Here is a 25000-nt window from a genome sequence, read left to right as displayed (position 1 = left end):
CAAATCTTCACTAGTGCCGAATACATAAGCAGCAAACATTGATAAGACTTTTCTTTTTTTTTTCCTTACCTGGCCTTCCCAATAAACAAACCAAAAAAAAAAAAAAAAAATACAATTTCCTCCATTACAACAGTACACTAGTTATAATAAATACAGATTAACACAGGTAAACATTAATATGAGTGGTGGAAGCAGCATTTTTCCCCATAAAATTGGATAATATTTTTTTTACCAGTGCTTGGATGACTGGCACTGGCCTTTGTTGTTTGGCCTTTTGTTGCCCTTGACCAGAACCCCGTACATAAAAGAAAACAGTAATAGTAGTAGCAGCAGGAGGAGGAGAAGTGGTAGAGGAGGTGGGTTAGAGCAGTACCTGGGGGGCGGGTGGGGATCAACGGGTAGCTCCTGAAGGGCGGCGGCCAGCGAGCTCTGCGTCCTCAGCTCCTCTCCACTCAACGTCAGCCTCTTCAGCAGCTCCGCGTAGTTGAAGCTGATGTCCCCTACCTGCGAGAACGGTTTGTCAGCCATGGCTCGTCACTATTCACCATAAAAGAAGTATTTCCGTTAACTGGTTTACACTGCTCCCTGTCAAACCCTCGCGGCTGTTGATGTGTTTCCCTGCCTGCAACGGATTACAAACCAACGTTACTGGTTTATTTTGACTAACTTTACCTCTGGATTTCCTTAACTCGATATAAAAAATAGTATAATTAAAATCATGGTCAGTTCCATCGCTACTTCCTAATATGTGGTTTAAATACGTGTTTTATTATTATTATTTATTTTTCATTCATCTGCCGTTGAAAATTCTACTCTGTGATTGGTCAAACGTTCACTTCTCATCCAGGGAGGGTTAATTTCACGGCCATCAGGACGTATTAACATTTGTGCTGCTTGTAAAATTTGATACTGCATTTTCTAAACCAGTGACATAGTGGAAAATGAATGAAAACTGCGCAAATATAAACGTGAAATGATTCAAGCCATACAAAAGAAAACGGATATCAATAAGAGAAAATGGACTATTAAGGGGTAGACTGCAAGAAAGTTTCGAGCAGCCTTGGCCTTTGGGGAAAGAGAGAGAGAGAGAGAGAGAGAGAGAGAGAGAGAGAGAGAGAGAGAGAGAGAGAGAGAGAGAGAGAGAGAGAGAGAGAGAGAGAGAGAATTTATCTTTCCTTAATAGTGTTATACTATACATAAAAAAAAAGTGTAACGGTAAGACGGAGGTTGACGGCGGTGGTAATAGTGGTGTAAGATGGGAGGGATGCATGTGTATGTGTATGTGCGTGCGTGTGTGTGTGTGTGTGTGTGTGTGTGTGTGAGGTAAGAAACATGAACTGTAGGACCTTTCAGGAATGGCCACGCACGCTGAAGGACCTTTCGCCGAGCCTGGAGCCGCGAGGGACAGAAAACGGTATATTTTGTCCACGGGGGAGGAATATTTACCACCCCCCACCTCCTCACCACCGCTCCTTTTCCCCCTTCTTGTAATCAATCCCGCCCAATGTTGCGGTGGATATTTTTTTCCCACCAAGGGATGGAATCCAGCCAATTTCGCAGACGTTAAAATAACTGGTGACATTTCCCAAACGTAACTGTAATCGAGGCAATGACGAAAATACCAACAAGGTCTGATTTCGTGATACAAGCAAGGAACATGTAATCAGAGAGAGAGAGAGAGAGAGAGAGAGAGAGAGAGAGAGAGAGAGAGAGAGAGAGAGAGAGAGAGAGAGAGAGAGTGTGTGTGTGTGTGTGTGTGTGTGTGTGTGTGTGTGTGTGTGTGTGTGTGTGTGTGTGTGTGTGTGTGTGTGTGTGTGTGTGTGTGTGTGTGTGTGTGTGTGTGTTATGCTATACAGACCCCTCACAAGAAGACTCCCAGCACATAAATCCAGTCATATTTTTTTAATAATGAGGAACCTTGCAGTGATGAGAAATCCATTACATTAGAAAGCCAGAGAAAACGGGGCGGGGAGGGTCACGGGTTGCACAGCGGGGGGTCTTGCTGGTGACGGAGCAAACTGAGCTTATGGAGCTGAGAGCAAAGGACGCCCGGGATAGGCTGGACTAACCTTGACACCGATAATTCTGTCCATTAAAGTCATCATCACGGACAAGCATTCCATTAGCATAAATCATCGCTACTGCAGAAGGCGGGGACAGACAGGGCCTCATAAAAACAGTGTATATACAATGCACAAGACGTCTGTTCCCATTACAAGACGTGGGTTTCAGGGACGTCCAAACAGTGAGTGTGTGTGTGTGTGTAAGGCAGTGTACACCAAGGTTATCAAGTGTCTACTCAAGCTGAACTCAAGTAATGATAAAGAAAAACTAGCTGTCTTGCTCCCTGATGAATTATTTTGAGAAATATCCGGATCACATTTTACAACTATAAGCAAGTGGTGGTGGTGGTGGTGGTGGTGGTGTTGTGATACGTTGCCACATTGCACGATCATTTTTTCCCTTTGTTAATTTACACATTTTTTCCCCTGCAAGCGTAACGGGGAAGTGGTTTGTCTTGGACACTTGAGACTGTTTGTGTGCCAATACTTCCGTGAGGACCATGCCGGGGAGCGGGGAGCGGGGCGGAGTGACATGCAAGCACTGGACGGCAGCTGGTCGTGTGATAAGGGCGCGTGATGTAAGATAATCCCGCACAAGCCGATAAGGAGGTAAGCGGGGCGACGAGGGGACATGGCACGGGGCAGCAAGCTTCTAGTAGGGTTTCTGATTGGCAGGGGACAAAGGCTGCGTCAGGCATGCAGCAAGGGCGTCGCGGCGCACTCTTCAGCATGCTGGTGCGCGCCTCCAGTTGGTGGGGAGCAGTCATTATTTTCTTATTTGTATGAAAAGACGATGGGAAGTCTCGTGGAGAATAACTGACTGAACCACCTGTAGCTGCCTCCCTTGCCTGGCCCCTTCCCTCTCATGGCGCAACCTAGCGGCGGAGGTGCGACTGCTCCTGTAGGACTAGTGGAAATGCTGTCCAAGAGCTTTTTAATGGGATTATATGAATAACATGAACAACAGCAGCAGCAGCAGCATCAACAACAACAACAAGAGGAAAAGAACAACAACAACAATAATAATAATAATAATAATAATAATAATAATAATAATAATAATAATAATAATAATAATAATAATAATAAATAATAATAGTAATAATAACGACATTGAAAACATTGAGGATAATCACATGAATCAAACTGCCAATTGTTATGCAGCAGTTAGATTGATAAGCAGACATTTACACACAACAGAGGACACGCAGAATGGAAGGCACAGAACATTCTGCACCGATCCATAGCCTACGGGTTCCTATCGGCAGGGGGCACGCGACGACGCATGTCATGAGCGGATAGGAATTCGTGGGGAGAGGACATCCAGCGGCAGGAAGTGGGGGTGGCAAGGATAAAGGCCTTGTGCCCATAGGTCGTCCTCAAAAGTGGAATAGGATGCCCTGTGTGTGTGTGAGTGTGTGTGTGTGTGTGTTGTTCCTTTGTCATGTCCATAGGTCCATCAGTCAGTCCAGTCGCCAAGTCCTGCTCAGACCTGATCTATAAATACCAAGAGTGCCGAATTAGCGCGGTGCCGAACTCTCCAGGGCACGGTGGGCATCCTGCTGGCACGCCATATATAGGGTGGGGGGCCGGGAGACTGAGGGCGAGGGTAGTGTACGTACGTAACAAGTGTTGGGCGCCACCGGGGCTGCCAGGAGTCCATTATCAGAGTGGCTGGCTGGCTGGCCGGGAAGGGGGCGGGGCAGGGGCGGGTGTCCCCACAGAGGCCGCCGCCGTGGATGCCTCGCGGGACGTGCATGACGAGGCGGCCAACTCAGTTCCACCTCTCCTCTGCTGCAGTGTAGCGCGCCCCTCGCTCCAGCCACACCGCTTCCCCGCCCCGCCAACCCGCAAGCCCTCGCTCTCTCCTTCTCTCTTTCGCTCTCCGTCTCACCCCCCCCCTTCCCAAAAACTCCTCGGCCACGCTTCGTAAGGAGAGAACCTTCGAGGACTCCCAGCGCGACTGACGTGTCTGGCAGCGCGCTGAGCCATTTCCCGCCAAAACTCTGCCCAGAACGACGCCGCCGCCCGCACGCCACCTCCGCCCACTCCCGCCATGGCTGACATCCTCCTCTACGATGAAGGGAGTATCTTCGACGCTGACGATCCCGACTTCGACCCCAGGGAAGAGGACGATGCCAAAGTGGGTGAGTGGCGACCTGGGAGTTTAAAGAATGGCGAGACAGCGGGGAAAGGAGAGCGGGAAAAGGAGTGGGGGAGGGCGGGAGGTATGAGGGACGGGGAGCCTCATGTAAGGAGCACTGGGTACGTTTATTACGACCGTTGTTCCAAGTAGTGCTGCAGGTTATGTCTGCTTTTGTTGCGTCGTGTCTGCCAGAGCCTTCCTGCGGGCACTAGATACGATCTTTTAATTCTAACACAACGTTCTCTGTGCTGTGCCGCTGCATTTGCCGGAAGGAGAGCAACGCTGAGGGAGTAAAAGAATTCGCTCGTGTTTATTGCGTCCTCCGAGCGTCAATCCTTCTCCCTGGCTTGCTGGGATCAATGGTTCCTCGGGGCCTGTGTGGGAGCTGCGTTGAGACCACTAACCCTCCTGCAGGAGTGAGAGAAGCGCCACCACAGCTGTTTGGGAACGTGGCACTGGCAAAATAGTGACGGAATGTATCTCGTGTACATTCTCTCTCTCTCTCTCTCTCTCTCTCTCTCTCTCTCTCTCTCTCTCTCTCTCTCTCTCTCTCTCTCTCTGGCGCCAACCGTTTTCTCAATCTGGGAGGAAAGTTCCACGTGACTGACTCACTTCAGGGTGCATTTAGACTTCGTCAGGTAGTTCAGGAGACTCAAAACTCGACTCACTACTTATACCGAGAGGTAAGAATCCTGCGTAGGCACAGGGGAAGAGAAAGGTCTTGCCTGGGGGGTCATGGGGGACAGTGCCTGGTGTTCAAGATCGAATGTTAACTTTCTATTTATTGTGTGTGGCTCAGCGGGTGTCCGTGGCAGCCCGACAGACGAGGACCAGCAGGAGTTAGATGCCGCGGTGCAGGAGTGTTGATCATGCTGAGTTGAGTTGTTCCCCGATGAGACCTCGGGCTGGCGGTGACGATCCAGGTGTGATGGCATGAGTGAAAGTTCTGTTTGTGTGTGTGTGTGTGTGTGTGTGTGTGTGTGTGTGTGTGTGTGTGTGTGTGTGTGTGTGTGTGTGTGTGTAAACGTCAGCTACTGAGTTGGCTTCCGATAGGTGTGTAGCTGCCCTTGTGTGTGTGTGTGTGTGTGTGTGTGTGTGTGTGTGTGTGTGTGTGTGTGTGTGTGTGTGTGTGTGTGTGTGTGTGACAAGCACGGCTGTAAGGGGCGTGGTAAATATAGGCGGAGGAGGGTCCTCTGAAGAGAGAGAGAGAAAAAAAAAGCGATGCGGGGAGAGAGAGAGAGAGAGAGAGAGAGAGAGAGAGAGAGAGAGAGAGAGAGAGAGAGAGAGAGAGAGAGAGAGAGAGAGAGAAATCAATGCAATGAAATATAATATGGCTGTGTACATCATGTGTTATGCAAGTCGTCAAAGCTTTGAAGTCATTGAGGGAGTGGCAGGGACGCCTGAGACAGTGCCGCCTCATGAGCGTCCCCCGGTGGGCTGCGGCACCGGGGACTGACACCTCGGGGCACGGCGGGGCACGGTGCACGGGGGGTAGGCAGGTCATCGTCTGTGCCAAGATAATTCCACCGCACAATTACAGAGGTGTAATTCTTCGCCCGTAGCCTGGCGTCATTGGCCGGGCTGGCTGGTGCCTGCGTCCGCTGATTGGCTGGCGCCGGGAACTTTCCACTGGCGGGGGGTTTCGGGAGTTTCCGCGGCTACACACGCGCCCCTCGCCACCCGCCGCCCGCCGCCCTGCCTCACCCTCGCGCTGCCTCGGCGTTCTCACTTCAGTACCACGCCCACAGCGAGCCTACTGCGGCAGGTAACCCGCTTATCGGTGCCGCCCGGCACTCGCCGACCCCACGGCGCGCCGCGGACACCTGAGGCGGAACACGAAGGTGATGTCATTCTGAAATCGTGGCTTAGGGGGAGAGGGGAGGACGGGGCGGAGGTGCACACAGGCGGCTCAGGTGCACTCAGGTGACTGAAGGATGTGATGTGGAAGGGCGTCCCTGTGAGGCGCCAGGCGGCGGTCCTGGTGAACCTGATCCAGTATAGCACCGCCTGCACCGTGACTCAGCCTGCGCGGCCACGCTCACTAATTAATCCTCGGCACGGTAATGACGGCAATTTTACTCACAGACAAAGTCATGATCCAATCACTCTCAATGACCTCCCTAATGCCCCTACTTCAGGTCACTGTGACCCAGGCACTCTTTCGGGGCGCGCATCGAGTATAAATAGCATGAAATGAGTATGACATCGCCTGCCGTCATGCCAGGCACGCGCCACACCCAGGCGACACTCACCCTCGCCCTCAAGTGTTGCAGCGCCACACCATGACACTCACCTAGCGTCCTGACGCCTTAAGCTGCGCCACCTTCTTCTGCAGGGACGGCGATAGAGAGGGCACGCCCCCCACTCTCCTGCAGGGCCTCGTACAGACAAGATGGAAAGTAGCTCGTGGGGCTGCTGCTGCTGTCCCTCGGGGTGGTGGACACGGGTGGCGACATCCTGTAGGAGAGAAATGCTGATGATGATGATGGTAGTGGTGATGTTGATTGCGGGATCAAGATCAATCTACAACAACAACAAGAACAGCAACAACTACTATTACTACTACTACCAAGTTGATAGTAATAGTGAAAATCCAATAAATTCCGACGGTGCATACCACACTCTCTCTCTCTCTCTCTCTCTCTCTCTCTCTCTCTCTCTCTCTCTCTCTCTCTCTCTCTCTCTCTCTCTCTCTCTTACTCACTACCACAGACACCCTCTTATTAAGATTATCTCTATTACCCTTCGCTCCTCGTCTCTCACCCTCATTCCTGCACGCACACTCATCTCTCTCTCTCTCTCTCTCTCTCTCTCTCTCTCTCTCTCTCTCTCTCTCTCTCTCTCTCTCTCTCTCGCTGGGATGCCCCTCGGGATGTGTACACACGTGTCTTAATGGAACCGCGAAGGACGAAGAGGTTCACCCAACACCAGGCTGACTCATGGGGCGGGGCGGGGCGGGAGTGGGGATGAGAGCCAGGGGAAGCTCTTATCTCACGACTCGCTCCCTGTGCCACCACTCAAACACACACACACACACACACACACACACACACAGTAGGGAAAGGTCATGTCTGCTGGGTTACCTCGACACAGCCAGCCAAGGGTGTGTAGGTCATGTTGTTTTTTTTGTTGTCTACATAGTACTTTTGGGATCTCTATATCTGCCCTCCTTCCTCTTCCTCCTCCTGCTCCTCCTCCTGCTTCTGCTCCTGTTCCTCCTCCTCCTCCTCCTCCTCCTCCTCCTCCTTAATAGCATAGTGAGGATTTCAGGATCTGTTGCTGTTTCATTTTTCTTTGTATATTCCTCCTCCTCCTCCTCCTCCTCCTCCTCCTCCTCCTCCTCTTCCTCTTTCTCGTATCACCTGTTGAACCCTGATTTTTCTCCTCTCTTCTCTTCATTCCTTGTTTTTTTTTTCTATGCTTCTTCCTTTTCTCCACTGGTCTACTTCTCAAACTCTTTCTCCTTCTTCTATAGTCTTGTAAACCTTGAATTTCTGCTGTTATCTTTGCGCTAGTAGTAGTAGTAGTAGTAGTAGTAGTTGTTGTTGTTGTTGTAGTAACTGTTGTTTTCTCTTCTTCCCTTTCTCTTCCTTCTCATTCTCCTTCCCTAGTATTTTTTTTCTTTTCTTCTTCACTCCCTCCTTCATACCAGCTCTCTTCTTTCACATTCCTCCTCTCTCTCTCTCTCTCTCTCTCTCTCTCTCTCTCTCTCTCTCTCTCTCTCTCTCTCTCTCTCTCTCTCTTCGTCATTCAATCTACACACAGCACCCTCACACATTATTCATCCCAGCAGTCATTCCTCAAACACACACACACACACACACACACACACACACACACACACACACACACACACACACACACACACACACACACACACACGGTACCAAGGCCGTATGTCTCTCACGCACATATTTTACGTACATACATATACATACAAGCATCGTCATGATAAAAGTACTTACAACTTAACAGTCGAAGTAGTGTGTGTGTGTGTGTGTGTGTGTGTGTGTGTGTGTGTGTGTGTGTGTGTATTAGCACCTGGGTGTGATAAGAGATAGTGTTCTTATCTTTAATATTTGCTGTGGTGGTGGTGGTGGTGGTTGTGGTGGTGGTGGTGGTGGTGGTAGTGGTAGTAGTACTAATAGTAGAAGTAGAGTAGTAGTAGTAATAGTAGTAGTAGTAGTAGTAGTTAAAGAAAAACAAACAAACAAACAATAAGAGAATCATCATACTTACGAAGTCACACACACACACACACACACACACACACACACACACACACACACACACACACACACACACACACACAACTTCCTGGAGACGGACGGGCACACACGGAAATAATTGCATTCTTAAAAAAAAAAAAAAAGAGAGAGACGAGTCACCGTGATGGGACGGAAAGGGAACCAATGGCAAGGCAGCACCTCAACCCTTTGCTATTGTTTGCTATATCCGTGTAAGCAGCAGCAGCAGCAGCAGCAGTAGTAGTAGTAGTAGTAGTAGTAGTAGTAGTAGTAGTAGTAGTAGTAGTAGTAGTAGTAGTAGTAGTAGTAAGAAATATAGTAAAAAATAGTGTATCAGAGAGAGAGAGAGAGAGAGAGAGAGAGAGAGAGAGAGAGAGAGAGAGAGAGAGAGAGAGAGAGAGAGAGAGAGAGAGAGAGAGAGAGAGTACAGTATCTATTAGCACGTATTTGTAACTCATCTCTGAACACAAGTGCCACATTCGTTCAGTTAACAGTGGCGTGGTAATGCGTCTTAGGAATGATGATGAAAACTAAGAATATACATGATTTCATAATTAGGAACGCGGAAAAAAAAAGTGTGTTTCTGTCTGTCTGTCTCTCTCTCTCTCTGTGTGTGTGTCTGTCTCTCTGTGTGTGTGTGTGTGTGTGTGTGTGTGTGTGAGAGTGCGTAGTAAGTCTCGCCTCGTTTTCGTAAGACAAACATACAATAAACAACAATAATAAAGCAGACATCTCAATTAATAAGACCGCACACAAGAAAGAAAGGAAACGTAAGATTTCTGAAGAGTGCAAAAAAGAAAGATAAGTCGAGTGCTCTGTTGTAAATAAATGAATCCAGCTTTGAAATTAAAAGTGGTTGTTCTTTTCACTTTTTATTTGATCTTTTTTATTTATTTTACGTAAGTACTGGTTAGGTTATTCAACAGTTCCTTTCATTATTCATACACTTTTTTTTTTTACTGGAATATTTATTTTCCTATTATTTGTCAAGCTTTTTTTTGTATTCATTCTTCTTATTACGTATATATTATTTTGTTGTCCCATTCTACTTCCTTTTAGATTTATTCATGTATAATTTTGTCGTGTAACTTTTTTGTATATTTGTTTTATTTTGTTATTTACGTAATTGTATTCTTCATATTGATATTTACGTATAATTTTGTTGCTTTATTTTTTTTGCTTACTTATTCATTTGTTTTTTTATATGACTATTTTTTTTTTTATTAACTTATTACACTAGTTTTTCTATGTAGATTTATCCAGGTATCCATATTATCTGCAGCATTCACTATCTTCTTAACTCCTATTATGTTTATATCCTTCCTCTTTCCTTCCTTCCTTCCTTCCTCTATTTTTACTGTCGCATATCCATCCTTCTCCTTTCGTGTTTCACTTTCTTTTGTCGTTCATTGAGGTATAACACACCTGTATGCTCGTATTTCCCCGTGGCAGTGTTCTCAATAACTCCATTGTAAAACTATACATTATACACTCGTCTACATATTACATTCCTTACTGTAGGCAACACAACCCTTATTTAGAGACGTTTTACTGCCTCACCACGACTATTTTCAAAGGCCACTGACAATTAACCAGGTTCTCAATAATGTTTCTCCTTTTAATACTGCAAAAATCGTGTTAATCTGCCACTAGAACCATAAAAACACCTCTAAGAACCCGTATAATTTCAACTACAGCCTTCTGAGAGTAGTGGAGATGCGGTGCAAAAGTGTTCCGGAATATGGTTCCTAAAACACGTCTGGACATTCTTGAGGCAGTAGTGTTATGTTGTGGTCGCCCCTCACCAACTGACCTGAGAAGAAAACAAACCTCGCATTTTTTCTTTTTCTTTTTCTTTTTTTTTTTTTAGAGGAATCTTCGGCATTTTTGTGGTTTCCTGTCTCTTAAAAAGCCGACGTGTGGGAAATCCCGAGATCTAGTTAATGGAGTGAGATTCAGTTATCTCTCTCTCTCTCTCTCTCTCTCTCTCTCTCTCTCTCTCTCTCTCTCTCTCTCTCTCTCTCTCTCTCTCTCTCTCTCTCTCTCCGGAGTATATTACGTTAACCTGGCAATTGCTTCCTAAGTGTAGTCAATGAGCAGAACAGACAGGGAAAGGTGGACAAGGTTAGGTGAGGCTTAGTCTGAGGTTCCTTTACGAGTGAAGCAAGGTTCTTAACACACACACACACACACACACACACACACACACACACACACACACACACACACACACACACACACACACACACACACACACACACATACAAACACGATCTATTGTTGCGAGGATGACGAAAAAGACTATACTTGAGACACACACACACACACACACACACATACACACACACATACACACACACACACACAACAGTAGATAAAAAAAAGAATAAATAAATGACAAAATGTTAAGAAATGGAGGTATAATGATATAGAAAGTACGTACAACTTCTTCCATCATAGAAATATTGGTATCTCGAATGGACTAGAAGAAGAAGAAGAAGAAGAAAAAGAAGAAGAAGAAGAAGAAGAAGAAGAAGAAGAAGAAGAAGAAGAAGAAGCGATAGAGGAAAGAGGTGTCGATCACGTAATGGAAGAGGGCGAATATGAGAGAAATAAAGAAAATGGAAGGTATTTGAAGAGTATAAAATGAAAATCCTTTCAGCAAATAAAAATATGTGGAGGGGAGATGGGTGTGGCAGACGAGGAGTTTACTTGAAATAAAGGAAGAAGAAAAATAAACAGACAAAAGTTAATAACAAAAGAGGCAATAAAGGCAAAGGAGGGTAAAGATAGCTACGTACGTACATTTGGGAGAGACAATTAGTGGTCATAGTCTTTTGTTATGAAGCTGCTTTTGCCTTTGGTGTGCCTTCTTTGTGCGTGAAATGAATAAATAAATAATAACGCAGAAAGTGGACAAAATTTCATATAGAAAAAGGACAGCGTGTGTAGTTCAGGCCGTGTACGCTACAACGAGGTAGACATAACATCAACTACACAAACACAACATCAATTTAAAAACGTCAACACAACTGTATCTATATAACATCAACCTGACAAACTCTTATCAACAACGTCAACATCAACTACACAAACGTGACACCAATTTGACGACAACAACAACAACAACAACGTCAACACACTCAGGCAGCCTACGTCTTCTGCCATTATTGTTGTCCTCGCCCTCATCTTCATTTTGTCCTGACCTGCGTTACACATCTCTCTCTCTCTCTCTCTCTCTCTCTCTCTCTCTCTCTCTCTCTCTCTCATACATAAATATATCATCCATCATGGTGTCAAATTCACTCAGCGCCTCTTTTCCCACACTCAGAACTCCACTTTTCCTCCTCCAGATCTCATCCACTGACACATTAGTCCAGTTTTAGTGCATGACTGAAACGCCTTTGAGAATGTTAACACCTCTTGAACGGAACGTAACTCTCTCTCTCTCTCTCTCTCTCTCTCTCTCTCTCTCTCTCTCTCTCTCTCTCTCTCTCTCTCTCTCTCTCTCTCTCTCTCTCTCTCTCTCACCGTTTTTCCTATTCTTTATTTTTTTCTGTATTTTTTTTCGTTTTATTTTTTTCTGCTTAATGTAAACCACATTGCTTTCGACAGAATCTAATCCCCCTTAGGGCAAATACTGATCCTCATTCTGAACGCCGCCACCAAAACACCAATACCATTTTTTAGCATTATTTACAACACAATGGCTAAACCCTACCCCTCCCTCTCCCTCTCTCTCTCTCTCTCTCTCTCTCTCTCTCTCTCTCTCTCTCTCTCTCTCTCTCTCTCTCTCTCTCAGACACAATGACTGATACAAGAAAAGATCGGAAAATTTATTTCAACTTTTCTATAGGTATGGACAAATGTTAAAAAAATTTGAAAAAAAAAACTGAATTTATAGAATTTTTCCATAACAACTGTGATATGTTTTTTACTTATAAAAGAACCATTATACATATGCAAAATAGTCTATTGAGTTCTTTAAGGTATGGTACAGATAAAAATCATAATTCACTTTTTATACAAATTAAGAAACATAGAAAACACACTTTTTAATAGATATATAATTTTTATATCGATATAATTCTTCTGCATTTTATAATTTAATTATATATAACCTTCAATGAAAAATTTTTATTGGAAATATATTTTTTTCAATTTTTTTTGTACCAGCGTTTAAAAAAATGAATTTAAAGAATTTTTATATAACAAAAGTTACATTTTCTTTATTTAAAAAATAGCCGTTATACATATGCAAAAAAAGTATTTCCAGTCCTTTGGAACACGGTACAGATAAAAAAAAATCATATTTCACTTTTTTATACAAATTAAACCACGTAGAAAACACACTTTTTCGATAGATATATAATTTTTACATCGATATTCTTCTTCTTCATAATATGATTTAATGATCTATAACCTTCAATGAAAAATTTTTATCGGAAATTTTTTGTACAGGTCCGGACCTGCGATAAAAAAAATTGAAAAAATTTGAATTTGAAGAATTTTCACATAACTATTCTGATAGGTTCTTTACTTAAAAAGGAACAGTTATATATAAGCAACATAGAATTTTTAGTTCTTTGGAGTACAGTACAGATAAATGTCATATTTCACATTTTACATAATTTAACACACGTAAAACACACACTTTTTCGATAGATATATAATTTTTATATCGATATTCTTCTTTTTCATTTTATGATTTAATAATCTATAACCTTCAAAGAAAAATTTTCATCGGATTTTTTTTTCAATTTTTTGTACAGGTCCGGACCTGTGTTAAAAATTTTGAAAAAAATTTGAATTTCGAGCATTTTTACGTAACTATTCTGATAGGTTCTGTACATAAAAAGAAACCCTTATACATATGCAAAATAATCTTTTGAGTTCTTTGGAGTACGGTACAGATAAATGTCTTATTTCACTTTTTATATAATTTAAGACAAGTAAAAAAACACTTTTTCGATAGATATATATTTTTTATATCGATATTCTTATTCTTCACATTATGATTTAATAATCTATTACCTTGAAAGAAAAATTCTTATTGGAAATTATTTTCAATTTTTTGTACAGGTCCGGACCTGCGTTAAAAATTTTGAAAAAAATTGAATTTCGAGGATTTTTACATAACTAATCTGATAGGTTCTTTACTTAGAAAGAAACCGTTATACATATGCAAAATAACCTTTTAAGTTCTTTGGAGTACAGTACAGATAAATATCATATTTAACTTTTTATACAATTTAACACACGTAAAACACACACATTTTCGCTAGATTTATAATTTTTATATCAATATTCTTCTTCTTCATTTTATGATTTAATAACCTATAACCTTCAAAGAAAAATTTTTATCGGAAATTTTTTTCAATTTTTTGTACAGGTACAGGAAATTTTTTTCAATTTTTTGTACATTTTTACCTGCGTTAAAAATTTTCAAAAAATTTGAATTTCGAGCATTTTTACATAACTACTCTAATAGGTTCATCACTTAAAAAGAAACCACTATGCATATGCAAAATAGCCTTTTGAGTTCTTTGGAGTACAGTACAGATAAATGTCATATTTCACTTTTTATACAATTTAACACACGTAAAACACACACTTTTTCGATAGATATATAATTTTTATACCAATATTCTTCTTCTTCATTTTATGATATAATAACCTATAACCTTCAAAGAAAAATTTTTGTCGGAAATTTCTTTCAGTTTTTTGTACAGGTCCGGACCTGCGCTAAAAATTTTCAAAAAATTTGAATTTCGAGGATTTTTACATAACTACTCTAATAGGTTCTTTACTTAAAAAGAAACCGCTATGCATATGCAAAATAGCCTTTTGAGTTCTTTGGAGTACAGTACAGATAAATGTCATATTTCACTTTTTATACAATTTAACACACATAAAACACACACTTTTTCGATAGATACATAATTTTTATATCAATATTCTTGTTCTTCATTTTATGATTTAATAACCTATAACCTTTAAAGAAAAATTTTATCGGAAATTTCTTTCAATTTTTCAAATTTTTCAAAAAATTTGAATTTGAAGAATTTTTACATAACTATTCTAATAATTTCTTTACTTAAAAAGAAACTGTTATACATATGCAAAATAGTCTTTTGAGTTCTTTGGAGTACAGTACAGATAAATGTCATATGTTCTTTTGAAGGTTGAGGCGTTTTGTAATACATTCTTTGTAAAATGCATCATTTTCATGACAGAATGGGATTTAGTTATGATACCCTCATCTTTTTTTTTTTACAAGTTGTCGTGTGATGTGTGTGTGTGTGTGTGTGTGTGTGTGTGTGTGTGTGTGTGTGTGTGTGTGTGTGTGTGTGTGTGTGTGTGTGTGTGTGTGTGTGTGTGTGTGTGTGTGTGTGTGTGTGTGTGTGTGTGTGTGTGTTATTTTCACACATGTTCGTTTATAAAAGCTACACTTATTTTTTTTATCTCTCATCTTTTCTCTTTTCCTATTCTCTATTTTTTTCTGTATTTTCTTCCTTTTATCGTTTTCTTTTTTTCCTTTTCAATGTAAATCACATGACTTTCAACAGAATCTACTCCCCCTTAGGGCAAGTGCTGATTCCCATGATTCATTCTGAACGCCGCCAACAAAACACCAACACCATTTTTTAGCTTTATTTACAAAACAATGACTAACCCCCCGTGTTACTCTCTCTCTCTCTCTCTCTCTCTCTCTCTCTCTCTCAGACACAATGCCTGATACAAGAAAAGTTTATCCTTAGAAAAAGAAAAGAAAGAAAGAATCATGGCCTCAACTATCATCTAAGGTCGCCACACACACACACACACACACACACACACACACACACACACACACACACACACACACACACACACACACAGACGGGATCATAATGGACAAAACAGCTTCAGACAGAAAGGATAATGCAGACTTTTATAGACGACTTAAAAAGAAAGAAAAAAAAAACTCGTGTTACAGCCATGTCTCCACCACTCCCTCCCACAAAAAAAGAACATCGTACATTGCACTAAAAGTTTCGTACGTACGTATACGCTCACGCACACAGACGCACACACGCACACATTGCCACTAAGAAGTTAATGAAGAGACATGCAGTGAATAGAGATTATTTTTAGCGTAAATGTTTTTGTATTTCTTAATTATACGGTAGTGAATGATTAAATTTGTTTATGTCACCTTTTAACCCCATTCAGAGAGAGAGAGAGAGAGAGAGAGAGAGAGGAATGGAGGATTTTACTTACTACCACCGTTTACTTCAACACATACACACACACACACACACACACACACACACACACACACACACACACACACACACACACAAAACCAGGCAGAGAATACAAGATAAATTTTGTCTTCTCATGTCACCTAACGACCGGAGTGTGTGAAGTAAGGAAAAAGTCTGTAAAGTGTACCTGAATAATATCGAAAAAAAAAAAAACTTGTCTGGCAGTGTAAGGGACAATTTAATTTACTAATGTTATCTCTCTTCCTTTCTTCCTTCCCTATTTTCTTCTTTCTTCCCTTTAATTCTTTTTTTCTTTTTCTTCCCTTTTACTTCTTTCCATTTTTTTTTTTTTTCCTTGCTGTTCCTTCCCTCCTTCATTCATTCTCTTTTCTTCTTTTCCTTCTTCCCTTTTTCCGTTCTTCCCTCCCTTCTTGCTTCATTCCCTTTCTTCTTCCTTCGCATTTTCTTCAGTTTTCTTCTTCACAAATTACAGTCACAAATTCATCCTTGAAATTCCGAATAGCCGTATATCTATTATCCTCCCCCCCACCTCTCTCTCTCTCTCTCTCTCTCTCTCTCTCTCTCTCTCTCTCTCTCTCTCTCTCTCTCTCTCTCTCTCTCTCTTCTTTTATCTTCAAAAGGTCGTTTCTTTCAAATCTGCCTCTAGTGTGGCGCCAGTGTGTGTGTGTGTGTGTGTGTGTGTGTGTGTGTGTGTGTGTGTGTGTGTGTGTGTGTGTGACAGGGTGGGGAGGAGGTGGTTAGTGGAGGTGGCGCAATACTGGAGGAGGAGGAGGAGGAGGAGGAGAGAAAGGAGTGGCAGCAGCAGCAGCAGGAGGAGGAGGAGGAGAAGAGGAAGAGGAGGTTTCGTGCTTGTGGCAAGGAAGGAATGGAGGAGAAGGATGAACAAGAAGAAAAAAAAACAATAGGAGATAAAAGATGCGGAGAATGTGAGAGAAGTGGGATTACATAGAAGAGGAGGAGGAGGAGGAGGAGGAGGAGGAGGAGGAGGAGAAAGAGGAAGAGGAAGAAGACTGTATGATTTGAATAAGGAAGAGATGGAATTACTACGGAAAGGAAGATTATGAAGGACTAAAGAAGAGGAGGAGGAGGAGGAGGAGGAGGAGGAGGAGGAGGACGAGGAAGGACAGATTGTGATGGGAATGAAGAAAAGGAGGAGGAGAAGGAAGAGGAGGTGGAGGAGGAAAGCCTGAGAAATAATGAAGGAGAGAAGGAAGAAGATTGTGATTAGAATAAAGAAAGAGAAGAAGAAGAAGAAGAAGAAAAAAAAAAGAAGAGATAAAATGATAAGTGAGAAGACAAACTTATGCAAAAAAAATTAAGATATTTCTAGACAAGCAAGCAGAGAGAGAGAGAGAGAGAGAGAGAGAGAGAGAGAGAGAGAGAGAGAGAGAGAGAGAGAGAGAGAGAGAGAGAGAGAGAGTGTGTGTGTGTGTGTATTTTGCTGAAGTGCTTCTGATGAATATAAAGGTCAAGCGAGCGAGCGAGCAAGCGAGCGAGAGAGAGAGAGAGAGAGAGAGAGAGAGAGAGAGAGAGAGAGAGAGAGAGAGAGAGAGAGAGAGAGAGAGAGAGAGAGGTAAATGCAGTCAAAGCATAATCTACACACACACACACACACACACACATATTACGACGCACGCACATAAGTATTTCCTTGGATCTCTCTCTCTCTCTCTCTCTCTCTCTCTCTCTCTCTCTCTCTCTCTCTCTCTCTCTCTCTCTCTCTCAGTCCATACCTACAATGAATACGTAATAACAAGATTGACGTCAGTTTTAAAATATTACCTGACATGATATATTTATGTATGAGAGAGAGAGAGAGAGAGAGAGAGAGAGAGAGAGAGAGAGAGAGAGAGAGAGAGAGAGAGAGAGAGAGAGAGAGAGAGAGAGAGAGAGAGAGAGAGAGAGAGAGTGTACGCCTCTATTCGTATGTATTATTGTAGGAGGAGGAGGAGGAGGAGGAGGAGGAGGAGGAGGAGGAGGAGGAGGAGGAGGAGAATAGGCCTAGAGAAAATATTTGGCTGATGATAAGCCTCTTCGTTCCTCCAAAGGCTGTCTCCTCCTACTCTCTCCCCCTTGAGGCTCTTCCCCTACCCCCCTTAAGGCTCCCCCCTTCTCTTCCCTCCTCCCCCCTTTGGACAGACCTGATAACACCTGCATTTTCTCTTCCTCTTTCTTCCTCCCATCCTTCTTGTTTCTCTCTTTCTCTTTTCTTCCTACTTTCTCCTCCTTCCTCTCATTTTCTCCTTCTCTTCTTTCCTTCACTTATTTTCTTTCTTCTCTCTCCGCCCCCTTTTCTTTTCTTTTCTTTTTTCCCTCCTTCCACTTCTGTTCTCTCTTTGTTCTTCTTCATCATCTTTCTTCTCTTTCCTTGTCCTCTCCCTTCTTACTCTCCTTCATTTCTCTATTTCTTGTTTACCTTTCCCTCTCTTTCACTTCTCTTCCTTTCTTTTCTTCCACTTTCTCTTCCCTCTTCCTTCCTTCCTTCCTTCCTTCCTTCCTTCATCCCTCCCTCTCTTCTATCTTTTCATCTGCTACCTTTTCTCTCCTCTTTGTTTTTCTCTTTATCTCACCTCCCATCTTCTTTCCAGCAGCCTGTTTTCTCCTCTTGGTCGATAATAAGAGTATTTAACTTTTGAAATAAATCTGAACACACACACACACACACACACACACACACACACACACAAAAAAAAAAAAAAAAAAAAAAAAAAAACTTATCGATTGATGTATACTTATATCAATATTTTTTTTTCCACTCTTCATCATTTAATCATTTGTAATCTTAGAGGAAAATGTTTAATCTCTCTCTCTCTCTCTCTCTCTCTCTCTCTCTCTCTCTCTCTCTCTCTCTCTCTCTCTCTCTCTCTCTCTCTCTCTGACATACATCCTTCACATATCACTCTTCCCTCCCTTCCTTTCACTCAACACTCAACATTTTTCTTCTTCATCTCCTCCCCTCACACTCGTCCTTATTCTCTGCACAGTCTTGCCTCTACACTTCTTTCTATATTATAACCCCGCTGCTGAGTTGCCGTTTATCATTCAGTCAATTATTTAGTTAGTCAAATTTTACCCGCGTTCTATTCCTTATCAATCATGATCCTTTTGTTTCTCTTTTAACGTGTATCATATTTCCTTTCTTTATTAATGTACCCCTTCGTCTCTTTATTCAGTCACCCTTCTGCTCCTTAAGAATCATTATCCTCCTGTGCTTCTCTTTCACTTGTACCTTATTCCTTATCTTTATTCATGTATCCCTTCAACTCTTTTTTCTTTTTACTTCCTCTATTGTAAGTTTATTTAAGTGTACCCCAACGGCTGCCCTTGAATGTTCTCGTTTTCTTCTCCTTTTTATTTTCGTTTTTTGTTTTGGGTGGGGGTTAAGTGAAGCCACAATGAGATCTGTGGTATGGTGGGGCGTGGCAGGGACTCTGGCGTATGATTTGTTGCCTCATGAGGGTATGGCGGGGAGCTGGCACGTGTGGGGGTGAGTTAATATGTGGGGCGGAGGGCGGAGGTTGTGGTGGTGGTGGTGGTGATGTGTGTGGGTGGGTGTGTGTGTGTGTGTGTGTGTGTGTGTGTGTGTGTGTGTGTGTGTGTGTGTGTTGAAGTAATTTGAGATTTTCTTATATGTTTATCAATGTAATTTGTGTATGTGTGTGTGTGTGTGTGTGTGTGTGTGTGTGTATGTGTGTGTTAGAGAGAGAGAGAGAGAGAGAGAGAGAGAGAGAGAGAGAGAGAGAGAGAGAGAGAGAGAGAGAGAGAGAGAGAGAGAGAGAGAGAGAGAGAGAGAGAGACCTGTAATTGAAAAAAAAAAGACATGATATATTTTAACGAATAACACTGAACCAAATGAACAAACAAGCAAATTTTAACCTGGAGTCCATAAAGTGAGATAGACACTCATTCAGCGACTCCTCCTTCCCTGCCCGCCCTCCACACCCCCAACCCCCGAGAAAAAGGTAACAATAACAAATAGATAAATAAATATATAATTGAACTAATTAATAAACAAACAGAACATGAAAAAGACACAAAAAACTCCAGCAATGCCAAACAGTAACATGAAAGACACTAGAAATCTGGCAGGACGTTCCCGTGGAGTTATATGAAACGCGGCACAAACTCCCCGTAGATTTAAACGAATGGTGGGGAGTTTATAGTCACAGCACCCTCACGCATCTCATAAGTCTGGGAGTAGAGAGGAGGAGGGCGTGTTCAGATAATACTGCATTTGTAAATATCATCACAAGATCCACCAGGAAATTTAATAACATCCTTTTTGGTTCAAGATTGACCGGAAACTGATCTTAAATTCGTTAATATACATTTTTTTCCTTATTCGTTCACTTAGACAGCCAGCCAAACATTGAATCCAACAACAACGACAACAATAACAGTAATAAGAATAGTAATGGTGATAATGAAAGCAAAAATGCGGGAAAAATGGTGGGAGGAAATTAAGGTTGTGTATACAGACAGGTAAATGACAGAGGGAAGAAGACAGGTGTGTGTGTGAAGACAGTAATTACAACAAGGCCGCAGGAACTTGCAGCCTACTGTCTATGTTGCGACCAAAGTCAGCCTTGCATGCCCAGGCAATGCACCACCACCACCACCACCACCACCACTACTACTACTATTACTATTACTATCACTACTGTTAATGTCACGACTACTTTAGCTCGTACTACTTTTAAAACAATTATTACGAACATTACCGTTACTGCGTATCGAATAATAATAATAATAATAATAATAATAATAATAATAATAATAATAATAATAATAATAATAATGATCATGATGATAATAATAATAATGATCATGATGATAATAATAATACTGATAATAATAATAATAACAATAATAAAGAGGATTACCTTTATATGAGTAAAAAACAGGATGGATCACAACTTACACGGATTCACACACACACACACACACACACACACACACACACACACACACACACACACACACACACACACACACACACACACACACACACACACATACAAGTGTTGGCCAGGTGCCCACAACAAGACCACGCCGGGGATTCCCTTACTCCTGGAAACCCCCGAGGAGGGTGTGTATTTATTTATTTTTTTCAGGTGTTTAATCTTTTTTTCTTCCATCAGTATTATTTTTGTTGTGTGCGTGTTCGTCTCCTGCTCTTCCGGTTTGGTAATAAAGGTTGTTGTTGTTGTTGTTGTTGTTGTTGTTGTTGCTGTTGTTGTTGTTCCTGCTATTGTTGTAATCATTAGTCTAGTTTTTATTTTATTATCATTCTCCTCTTACTTCTCATTCTCATTCCACTTTCTTCTCATTCTTCATTCATATTCTTCCTCTTGCTGTTATTTTCACTGACGTCCTTCTCCTCTTCCCCCCACCTCCTCTTCGTCCTCCTTCACCTCTCTTCATTTGTAAATACGACCATTATTATTACTCTCCTTTAATTCTTGTCTGCTCACTACCGTTGTTGCTGCTAATGAGATGATGGAGCCGCGAGTCACTTCAATGAGACTGGTGATGATGGTGGTGGTGGTGTTGGTGATGGTGGTGGTGGTGGTGGAGGCTGCGGTGGTCGTCTTGGTGATTGCTATATCGTTGTAGCTGTTGTTATTGTCGTTGTTGTTCCTTCCCTTGTCACTTGCGTCATTATTCACACCAGGATTGATACTGTCACTGTCCTGTGGTCCTGACTTGTTGCTGCCTGCTTGCTGTCGTCAGGGGCGTCCCGGTGACCCGCTGACCTGCCGCAGACGCTGTGCCCCGCCGCCTGCCACCACAGCCGCCGCCCCGCCGTCGCCGCACCCCGCCCCGCCACAGCCTCAATGCCTCCGCCAGAACATTGCAGCTCACCACAACACGTCCCTTCCTCCCTTGTTTATTTCTCTCTCTCTCTCTCTCTCTCTCTCTCTCTCTCTCTCTCTCTCTCTCTCTCTCTCTCTCTCTCTCTCTCTCTCTCTCTCTCAGTGCATTATATTCCTTCCTTCTCTGTTTCACGATGTTTTCTTCTCTTTTTTCCTTTTCTTTTTGTTTGTTTGTTTCTTTCCTTTTCTCCAATGAGTATTTTTCTTCTCTCAGTGTATTTTTCATCCTTCCTTCTCTCTGTTTCTCCGTTTATTTTTTTCTTCTCTGACTTCTTTCCCTCTCTTTCTCTCTCCTTTCTCCTTCCTTTCCTGTTCTGGTATATTTCCTTTCTCTTCTCAGTTTGTCTCTCTATCCATTTTTCTTCCCTCTCCTATTTTGTCATTCTGTCTGTTCTCTTCATTTTTTCACTATGCATCACTTCCCTTCCTTTCTTCACTTTCCTTCTCTATTCTTTCTTTCCCTCTCCCTTATTTCCCTTCCCTCTCCATCCCTGTTTTTTTTTTTTTTTCTGTTCAGTATATATTCTTAATTCTAATCTCTTTTTCTTGTCTCCATTATAACCCTCTCTATTTTCTCTCTATTCCTCCTCCACCTCTCCTCTCTATTCTCTCCCTCCCAGTTTCCTCTTTCCATGCCTCACTGCCCGCTCTCCACTGCTCACACCTCCCTCAAGCCACGCCGAGCAACGCCACGCCCTCCGCCACGCCCATCGCCTCCACTATTGCACATCAGAAAATCCTTGTTGTTATGTCTTTGCCTGTCTCGCGATAGGGAAAGTAAAAATAACAGAGACAAAGTTAAGAATGTTGATGGATTTCGTTAGTTGAATATGACGCACAGACAGTAAATTGATTATATATGTAAATTATAATGTTTTTTTTTTTTTTTTTAATGTGTGTGTGTTTTTTTTTAAAGGTTCTTATGTTCAAACTAGTGATAATTATTACGACACACACACACACACACACACACACACACACACACACACACACACACACACACCTGCGTTTCGAAACCTCTCCCCCACCCTCACACACACACACACACACACACACACACTCTCTCTCTCTCTCTCTCTCTCTCTCTCTCTCTCTCTCTCTCTCTCTCTCTCTCTCCTTCTGCGTTGCAACTTAAGCAGGCGAGCGACGCGGGTGAATCAACGTCTAACAAACTGCAGCGTGTACAGGGAGCAATGCAGGGGCCTCGCTGACGCTGACGCCCCTGTAGGTCTGAGGAGGCACTTGGCTAGTCTTGGTTGTTACTTCTTTGCGAGGTACCCATTGAATTAGTGTTTTGTTTTGTTTTGTTTTACTCTTCTCTTTAGTTTAGTATGATTTGGTCTGGTTAGGTTAGTAGTAGTAGTAGTAGTAGTAGTAGTAGTAGTAGTAGTAGTAGTAGTAGTAGTAGTAGAAAAGTCCCGTAATTTGCTGTCCAAAGAAATTTTAGGCAGAGGAGAGAGAGAGAGAGAGAGAGAGAGAGAGAGAGAGAGAGAGAGAGAGAGAGAGAGAGAGAGAGAGAGAGAGAGAGAGAGAGAGGGTAACTGACATTACCTTCATTCTGATCTATATATCTTATGCATGAAGTTCAAGAGAAAAAATAAATAAATAAATAAATAAAGGGTGGGGGAGGAAGGGGAGGGAGAAGAAATATATCCGCTAATTTGCCACGTGCCTTCCCAACAACAACAACAACAACAACAACAACAACAACAACAACAACAACAAATTAAGCACAAAAGGGAACCCGCAATAAAAAAAGGCGAGTTTAGTTGTTTGTGCTTAGTGGCTTTTGTTGTAAGTTTATTTTGTTGTGTTGTTGTGTTGCGCATCTTGTAAGTTCTGATTTTTATATTCACTCTTTCTTTCTTCCTTTCTCTTTTCTTCCCCCGATTCGCTATCTCCTCATTCCTCCTTCTCCTCTTCCTTTCTTTTCTCTCCTTCAAACTTTCCTTTCCCCTTCCTTTTCTCTCTCCTTCATCCTTTCCTTCTTAGTCTCTCTCTCTCTCTCTCTCTCTCTCTCTCTCTCTCTCTCTCTCTCTCTCTCTCTCTCTCTCTCTCTCTCATCCTTTCCTTCTCTCTATTTCCTTCATCCGTTATCTTCTCATTCCTTCTTTCTTTTCTCTTCCTTCTCTCCATTTCCTTCATCCTTTTATCTCCTCATTCCCTCTCTCTTCTCCCTTCCTTCTATTTCCTTCATTCGCAACCTCCACATTTTCCCCCAACCCTTCTCCCTTCCTTCACTCTTTTGATCCTTATCCTTCATTCTGCTTCATTCGTTACTTCTCAATTCCTCCTTTCTTTACCCTAACCCTCCACCCCTCTCTCTCTTTCTCTCTCCGTCTCTTCCTCCAATCGCCATCCGCACTGAACACTCCTTTCCTCCTCCTCCTCTCTTTACCTCTCCTTCTTTCACCCGTCACCGCCTCCCGCTCCCTCCTCTCGTTCTCGCCACTCCCTCTCGCGCCTCCCTCCGTCAGTTCCGCCTCACTATTGCTTCAGGATGCAAATGAAGCGCGAGTGTCTGAGCCAATTCTGAAGTCCTGCTTGTTGTTACTTCACGTTTTCTGTTGTCCCGTTATCCCCCCCCCTCTCTCTCTCTCTCTCTCTCTCTCTCTGGGACGACATTTAGAGGGATAACAGAAAGAGTAGGGAGGGGAGAAGGGGAGTGGAAGGGGTTATGCACTTGAGTGAGGGGAAGGAGGGGGTTTGGGGAATGAGGGAGTGAAGGGGTTACGGGGTTTAAAGTGGAGAAGGTCGAGTTGGAGGAGGAGGAGGAGGAGGAGGAGGAGGAGGAGGAGGAGGAGGAGGAGGAGGAGGAGGAGGAGGAGGAGGAGGAGGAGGAGAATTAAGATTAGTGTTAAGATATAAGCATGATGACATTCACAGACAGACAGACAGACAGAGAGATAGACAGACAGACAGACAGACAGAAGAGTTTCAAATTGTTGCTGATGTTCTTTGGTGACGGTGGTGGTGGTGGTGGTGGTGGTGGTGTTAGCAGGAGTAATAATGGTGTTGATATTGGTGATGGTGGTGGTGATAGTAGTGGTGGTGATGATGCTGGTGAAGATAACACAGCATTTAAGTCTATTCCATCTCTCTCTCTCTCTCTCTCTCTCTCTCTCTCTCAATGAACAAACAATAAATAAACAACACCAATATTGATAAAAAAAAAAAACGTTTACTGATAATGACAACAATAATGATGGCAATACCAGTGACGGTGGTGGTGATGGTGGTGGTGATGGTGGTGGTGCTAGTGATGGTGGTGGTGATGGTGGTGGTGATGGTGATGAGACCTCGTGAACGGCAAGGTCAATGAAGCAATCAGGGGGAAGGGGAGAGGGGAGGGAGAGAGGGAGAGAGGGGAGGGGGAGAGGAGGGGAAGTGCCAAGTA

General features: G+C 42.7%; 1 protein-coding gene across 1 annotated transcript in view; it reads left to right on the top strand.

The window, feature by feature from the left end:
* Nucleotides 1-3867: 3867 nt before the first annotated feature.
* Nucleotides 3868-25000, top strand: part of LOC135115742 (protein pinocchio-like) — a 59699-nt gene continuing 38566 nt past the window's right edge. The window contains exon 1 of the mRNA XM_064032695.1: nucleotides 3868-4210. Within this exon, the coding sequence (XP_063888765.1) occupies nucleotides 4120-4210 (91 nt within the window). The 5' untranslated portion in view covers nucleotides 3868-4119. The remainder of the gene's footprint in view (nucleotides 4211-25000) is intronic.

Source organism: Scylla paramamosain, chromosome 29 (assembly GCF_035594125.1).
Source record: "Scylla paramamosain isolate STU-SP2022 chromosome 29, ASM3559412v1, whole genome shotgun sequence".
NCBI lineage: Eukaryota > Metazoa > Arthropoda > Malacostraca > Decapoda > Portunidae > Scylla > Scylla paramamosain.
Note: the sequence above shows the minus strand (reverse complement) of the source record. Positions and strands in the feature narration are given on the sequence as shown.